The 7,716-nt window shown below is 48.0% G+C and overlaps 1 protein-coding gene across 1 annotated transcript; it reads left to right on the top strand.

The window, feature by feature from the left end:
- Window positions 1-274: 274 nt before the first annotated feature.
- On the top strand, window positions 275-2,219 carry LOC123070948 (homocysteine S-methyltransferase 4). The gene is made up of 6 exons (XM_044494366.1): window positions 275-630; window positions 727-965; window positions 1,062-1,191; window positions 1,277-1,480; window positions 1,560-1,631; window positions 1,735-2,219. Exons 1-6 carry the CDS (start codon window positions 400-402, stop codon window positions 1,942-1,944), a joined length of 1,086 nt encoding a protein of 361 aa, XP_044350301.1. The 5' UTR covers window positions 275-399; the 3' UTR covers window positions 1,945-2,219.
- The last annotated feature ends 5,497 nt before the right edge of the window (window positions 2,220-7,716 follow it).

Below are 7,716 nucleotides of genomic sequence, written 5' to 3'. Positions count from 1 at the left end.
CTATTCTGCTGAACCGCCGCATTCCCGGCCACGCTGTTAGACTGCCGGCTGGGTGGTGAACCGCGCGGCGCACGCGGGCTACGACACCGCAGGCCGCGCGCATGTACGACGTGAAACAGTTACAGCGACACGTATCTTCCAGCCTATCGGCGTGGCTGCTTCGAGCGGTGGCCGCGTGCTGTCCGCCGCTGCAGCATACTACGTGCCGCAGCCCAAGGCCTCTGGGCGGCGCCCGGGCCGTCCGGACCCAGCCTTAAAAACCTCCACCGCGATCGATCGTCATCTCATCTCGGCGTACTACTACTCCCTCAAACTTGTCCCCTTCTCGATATCCTACGTTCTCGTATACGTGCTCGGCGTGCGTGCTAGCTAGGTGCTGAACGACATCGGCCGGCTGCCATGGGGCGCGGCGACGGACACGACGACGCGCTGCGGCGGTGGCTGCGGGAGGCGGGCGGGTGGCTGGTGGTCGACGGGGCCCTGGGCACGGAGCTGGAGGCGCACGGCGCGGACCTGCAGGACAAGCTCTGGAGCGCCCGTTGCCTCGTCTCCGCTCCCCACCTCATCCGCAAGGTCCATCTCGACTACCTCGACGCGGGCGCCAACATCATAACCACGGCCTCCTACCAGGTACGTACATTCCACATCTCCTCCGTTTCCCGTCCAAGCAAATGCTCTGCTTGCAGCACGATGACGCGGTGCTTGCGTGCGCGCGCGGGGTGGCAGGCCACGCTGCAGGGGTTCCAGTCACGAGGCGTGTCGAGGGAGCAGGGCGAGGCGCTGCTCCTGCGGAGCGTCCAGATCGCGCAGGAGGCGCGCGCCATCTTCGTCGAAGGCCGGTCGAAAGGCCCCTACTCCGCGCGCGATGAGTACGACGGCGTGGTGTCCAGAGCGCGCCGGCCCGTGCTGGTGGCGGCCTCCGTCGGGAGCTACGGGGCGTACCTCGCGGACGGCTCCGAGTACACGTACCGATCAATCCCATCAGACACCGTCCATTCATCTTCTTCTGGACATGATTTAATTTGATCAGTTAACTGATGTTTATGTATGTGTGCACGTAGCGGGGACTATGGCAGATCCGTCACCAAGGAAGCGCTCAAGAACTTCCATAGGAGGCGGCTCCAGGTGCTGGCGGACGCAGGGCCGGATCTCATCGCCTTCGATACCATCCCAAACAAGCTGGAAGCACAGGCACGCACGCTTAATAGTTACACTCACTAATTGTGATGTGAGCACTACGTGATGAACTGACCAACTCCTTGCTGGACAACCGCAGGCTTACGCTGAGCTGCTGGAGGAGAACGACATCAGGATTCCCGCCTGGTTCTCCTTCACCTCCAAGGACGGAGCTAACGCGGCGAGCGGTGACCCCGTCACCGAGTGCGCCGCCGTCGCCGACTCATGCAGGAGGGTGGCTGCCGTCGGGATAAACTGCACGGCTCCCAGGCTAATCCATGGCCTGATCCTCTCCATCAGCAAGGTGAATACGTGCGGCACGCGACGTACTACTGGTTCATGTTCACGTGTACTGCTACTTCCAACCTTACCTTGACTTGCAGGTGACGACCAAGCCGATCGTGGTGTACCCCAACACCGGGGAGACGTACGTGGCCGAGACCAAGGAGTGGGTGGTGAGTACTCGATCTCTCGGCAACAGCTGCAGATAGATGTCCTCGATCATGTTGGTTTGCGTTGCGTTGCATCACGGACCGTTCGTTGGTGCGTGCGTTGCAGGACTCGGCTGCTGCAGGTGGTGGTGCGCCGGGGACGGACTTCGTGTCGTGCGTCGGCAAGTGGAGGCAGGCGGGAGCCTCGCTCGTGGGAGGGTGCTGCAGGACGGGCCCGGCGACGGTGAGGGCCATCGCGCGGGCGCTGCGAGAGGCGGATGCTGCTGCTGCGGCCGAAGATACCGACGATGACTACCCTGCCGTGGCCGTCCTGTAGAGCCTATAGGTCACCCTTTCTACATCGACCGCGATGCTGGCGTAGAGGTGTATGTAAATCGTCGTTCCCATGGCCCTGTTGTGATGTAAATCGTTCTCATGGCTCTTTCTGTTATGACGAAGCTTGGTTTTTTTATCTTTCTAGTTTTAGTCGTATTCTCTGCTGTGTTGCGGTCTAGCTTGTTTTGGCTGCGTATTTGGGTGGTGCTTTGAGTTTGTGAGGTGGTTGTAATACTCAGCAACCGTGCATCAGTGAAACTAGACGATAGTTTGAGAGGGGTTGAGATCCTCTACAGTGCAGTGCAGATGACAAGTGGGGGTCGGGTCAACAATCGTGCATCAGTGAAACTACAGGATGCTCGGCTTTGTTGCTATGGGAAATTGGGAATTGGTTGATGAAATCTGATGATAACATGAGAACTAAAATTTAAAATAGATATAACCTACTTCCTCCGTTTTAAATATATAAGTCCTTTTGAAGATTTCGATACATAGACATATTTTAGTGTATAATTCATTTTGCTTCGTATCTAGTCATTATTGGACTAGAGAGTATGTTTTTTTTATTAAATACAAGTATAATAATTTAATAAAAAATATCAAAATTTGGAACATACAACTTATTATTGCACATATTTATTATATTCCCTTCTTATTAAAATATAAGATGTTTTATAGGCTAGTTTAGCCTGAAAAATGTTTAGGGTATGATAAATGTTTAGGGTAACTAGATGATGTCTTCTGAATCTATTATCTAAAATATTTATAAAAGCATGTCCCGCCTCACTCACATGATATATCTGATGCACCATCAAGAAAATAAAGGCATTTCTAATAGTGTTATTGTAATTGATTTAATTGCATTAGTTGTAACTAATTTCAGAAACAATTTTAATTGCACTTTAATTTTAGAAAACACTTAAAATTTTATTGTTTACTTTAACCTAGGCTACAATCAATCCTACTCGAATAAGACGGGGTGAGGCGATTACATTGATACTCCGGCCCCTCCGGCCCCTCGGCGACACACGAGCGGTGCCTTTCTGACGCGTGTCTCGATGAGGAGGCCAATCCCCGGTATCTTTATGAAGTTCCTTGGCCCACTAGGGCTTAGATGTTAGGCCTCACAATGAGAAGGAACTTAAGAGTAACATTACACACTCCAATACAACTTTGCTTATGTGGCACATATTTAATGAAGAAAGAGGTGTTTGTGGTAACTAGCTAAGTTACCGGAACATCACACACTCTAAGAAACAATGAGTTTATAACCTAATAAATACATCGTTGCATGACACTACATAGATATTCCTACTCATTATGAAGGTAGTAACATAGTCTAAGGAAGTGTGTAAGTTACTAGCTTATGTTCTTGCCCATTGTGACCAGCCTTACACCATTGTCGTTAGCGACGGTCAGGTCTTTGAGTAGGTTCTTTAAATAGCTAGGTGGTGCTTTATTGTTCTTCACCTGTTCCATTTAGCCTTGAGCATCTCTTCGGTCTGGAAGAGCTTGTTCCACAGATTTCCCAAGTACTCTTACTCGCTGGCTGTGCCGAGCAACCTTAGCCTCAACGTGTCGTGGTTGGGGATGTCGATCAATTCATTCATGATGTCCTGGTTATTAGAACTGAGGATTGCTACCAGGCTCGCACGTGTTGTTAGGATTAGCGTTGTTGCCATTGTTGTTGTTATTCTCATTGTTATTGCCATTATTGCCCTCCCCACCATTGTTGTCGTCTCCACCATTGTTATAGCTTGGGATGCCTACCATGTAGACTAGATCAGGAGCGTGCTTTGGTGCGGGTGTGCCAGTCCCAACAATGTGGTCAAAAGATAAGATCGTTAGTTCAACATGCTCATGAGATTAGAAGCACTCAATGAGTTCATTAGATCACAAAAGCTAATAACTTCGACATCGCCCTTCTCCCGATGAGCGTCACCGACGCCCCGGACGCCGTCTCGTGGCGCCTAAAGTCTTCCGGTCGCTTCTCTACTAGGTCCCTGTACGCGGCCATTGCGCCTTCGCCCGCACCCGAGCCCTTCGGTTTGATCTAGGACATTCGTTTGCCACTGAAGATTAGGATCTTCCTTTGGCAATGGATTTGTGGCCGCCTCCCCTCCGGAGTCGAAGTCCTCAAGCGCAACGGACCCGGAGATGGGCTTTGCCCTTTGTGCGGCACGGCGGAGGATGCTAATCACATCTTCTTCATGTGTCCTGCGGCCCAGTTTCTTTGGTCCAGTTTCCGCGAGACGGTTGGTGGACAGTGGTGCAACTCCAACTTCCCCGACCTTCTCGCGGAGATCCATGCCTCCCCCCTCGCCACCGACATATCCGTTGGTTATGCGTTGGGGTCCTCGCCTGGACGCTGTGGACCGTTCGCAATAAGCTTGTCATCAAAAAAGTCCCTCTACGACGCGCTACTGACGCCATTTTTAAAATGTGTGGGTACTTGCAGCTTTGGCAGCCGCTTAGTCGCCCTCAGGATCGGGACGTCATCAACACCCTCCTCGCCGACCTTCGATCGCTCGCCTTTCGCCTGGCGCCTCCGCTTCCGCCCCCCCCCCCCCCGGAGCCCGACTAGATGATGTCTTTCTTTTCTATTCCAGGGCTTGTTGAGCTGTGCCCTCAGCATTAACCCTTGTGGATCATGTCTGTGTGTGAACTTGGTGTGTGTGTGTCTGCGTGTGTGTGAACCTTTGTGGATTGTTGGCTTGGGCATGTGCTTTATAATATAAAGCGGGGCGAAAGCCTTTTTCGGTAACAAGAGAGAGAAAGTACTAATACTAGGAATATAATAGCACGAACTGTTGGGAAATGTTGCATGGAAAATCAAAAAAATTCTACGCACATGCAAGATTTATCAAGGAGATGTATAGTAACAAGGGGGAAGTGTGTCTACGTACCCTTGTAGACCGTAAGCGAAAGCGTTTAGTAACGCAGTTTAATGTAGTCGAACTTCTTCGCGATCCAACTAATCAAGTACCGAACATACGACACCTCCACGTTCAGCACACGTTCAGCTCGGTGACGTCCACGCCTTCTTGATCCAACAAGACGACGAGGTAGTGGATGAGTTCCGGCATCACGATGGCGTGGTGACGGTGGGCTTCGCCTAAGCACTACGAAAATATGACTGAGAGTGTAAACGGTGGAGGGGGGGCCGCACACGGCCAAGAGATTGTCGTGGTTATGTGTGGCACCCCCTCCCACATATATATAGGTGAGGGGGAGGAAGGAGCAGCCAAGGAGGCGCCCCAAGTAGGCGGAATCCTACTTGGGGTCCTTCCCTAGTGGCGCCCCTTACCATATTTCCGGAGGGGGGAAGAAAAGGAGGGAGAGGAAAGGAAGGGGGAGGCCGACTCCCCCCTTTTCCTTCTCTCCCCAAGGCTGCGGCCTAGGAGGGGCGCGCCAGCCCCTTGTGGGCTGGTGTGTTCCCCCCTTTGGCCCATATGGCCCATTAACCCCCCGGGGGTGTTCGAAACCCCTTCCAGTGACCTGATTTCTATCGGGTACATCCCAAAACTCTTTCAGTGTCCAAATATCATCGTCCTATATATCAATATTTACCTTCAGACCATTCTGGAGCTCCTCGTCATGTCCATGATCTCATCCGGGACTCCGAACAACATTCGGTCACCAAATCATATAACTCATATAACACTATATTGTCAATGAATGTTAAGCGTGCGGACCCTACATGTTCGAGAACTATGTAGACATGACCGAGACACCTCTCCGAGCAATAACCAATAGCGGAGCCTGGATGCCCATATTGGCTCCTACATATTCTATGAAGATCTTTATCGGTCGAACCTAATGACAACATATGCAATTCCGTTCGTCCATCGGTATGTTACTTGCTCGAGATTCGATCGTCGGTATCTTCATACCTAGTTCAATCTCGTTGCCGACAAGTCTCTTTACTCGTTCAGTAATACATCATCTTGCAACTAACTCCTTAGTCACTTTGCTTGCAAGGCTTCTTATGATGTGTATTACCGAGAGGGCCCAGAGACACCTCTCCGATACTCGGAGTAACAAATCTTAATCTCGATCTATGTTAACTCAACAAACACCTTTGGAGATACCTGTAGAGCATCTTTATGATCACCTAGTTACGTTGTGACGTTTGATAGCACACAAGGTATTCCTCCGGTATTCGTGAGTTGCATAATCTCATAGTCAAAGGAATATGTATTTGTCATCAAGAAAGAAATAGCAATATACTGAACAATCAATATGCTAAGCTAACGGATGGGTCTTGTCCATCACATCATTCTCCTAATGATGTGATCCCGTTATCAAATGACAACACATGTCTATGGTTAGGAAACCTTAACCATCTTTGATCAACGAGCTAGTCTAGTAGAGGCTCACAAGGGACACATTATTTGTTTATGTATTCACACATGTATTTAGGTTTCCGGTCAATACAATTCTAGCATGAGTAATAAACCTTTATCATGAATAAGGAAATATAAAATAACAACTTTATTATTGCCTCTAGGGCATATTTTCTTCACGAACACTACTCGAGCGTGTAAAAAAAGTACAAATTTTAGAGAGTAGTCAAACATAAGATTGTCTTTATAGATATGATAATTGTTGCCAACACATCTTGGCGTATCGTCTGGTCCATCCCATAGGTGTAGTGCGCCTAATCCTAAATAAAGATCGATCCAAACTAAAAAGAACAAAGTAGCTGCCTATGATAGATTGCTATTTGATCAGAAAGCATAGAGACCCAAGCAAGGGATAGTAATAACCCATGTCAATAGGTTCACAATAGTACATTTATTACAGAGGATAGATGCTTAATACTATAACAGAAGCGAGTCAGATTCCAAAATAACAAAGAGCAGAGTAGCTGCCTTTTGTTAGATTCTATTAGACCGCAAAGGCATAAGGATCCAAATCATACCATACAATGGTTGCCCACGACAATAAGTTCACTACAATATACCAAAATCAAAAGATACACCATAATAACAAAAATACATAGAAAGGTGTAGCGGCTGCCGATGCGTCTGAAGCTCGTAGCGAGCAGGCAACTTCCCATGCAAAGTACATGTCCCGGCAAGAAGAGAGAAGGAGGTGGATCATCACAATACATAATTTATTAGACTAAAGAGCACTACAGTATCACAATAATTTAAAGGAGCAATTGTATGCCTAATCATGATCTCAAAAGATGTGACTTTGGTACTTGTATTTCTTTGATCATTTTTCATTTGAATAATCGCAATCTTAAAATTATGATGGGGCGGTTTGATTATAATAAAATAAATCAACCAGCTATGCAAGTATGATTGTTATAAACAAAGTGCCAGATCACGCCAGATCTAAATTTTAGGATATGTGCTTACTATATTTTCAAAGATTGACATGCATGTTGTTAGAATCAGGAAATAAATACATGTATACAACAATAACAAGTGCTCAGGGGCTGAATTATGCTTATGCAGCGCCACGAATATCTGAATATATATCTTCGATATAGTATATGAACATACTAAAAATGATAATTAGTATATATACTACCACATGGTAGTATATGAGACATGGGTGTAACTACACCCGGTAGCAGGATGTATTTCGGTAATTGCTTTTGGCTCCTAGGTGCTTATGCACCCATTGTCGAAATACACATTTCGAGAAGTTGAAAAATTCAGAACAAAAATCCCGCGTGTATATCCAAACATTTTATGTGTATTCACAAGGTTTCGGTGAAAAACGACGTTTTTTGTGGCTTGTGTAAAAAAGATAAAGA

The sequence above is a fragment of the Triticum aestivum genome, chromosome 3B (genome assembly GCF_018294505.1).
Source record: "Triticum aestivum cultivar Chinese Spring chromosome 3B, IWGSC CS RefSeq v2.1, whole genome shotgun sequence".
NCBI classification, from domain to species: domain Eukaryota; kingdom Viridiplantae; phylum Streptophyta; class Magnoliopsida; order Poales; family Poaceae; genus Triticum; species Triticum aestivum.
Note: the sequence above shows the minus strand (reverse complement) of the source record. Positions and strands in the feature narration are given on the sequence as shown.

Coding starts and splice junctions, on each gene's coding strand:
- LOC123070948 (XM_044494366.1), top strand. CDS start 400: ATGGGGCGCGGCGACGGACACGACGACGCGCTGCGGCGGTGGCTGCGG. Junction 966..1,061: donor GCGGACGGCTCCGAGTACAC/GTACCGATCAAT, acceptor GTGTGCACGTAG/CGGGGACTATGGCAGATCCG. Junction 1,192..1,276: donor CAAACAAGCTGGAAGCACAG/GCACGCACGCTT, acceptor GGACAACCGCAG/GCTTACGCTGAGCTGCTGGA.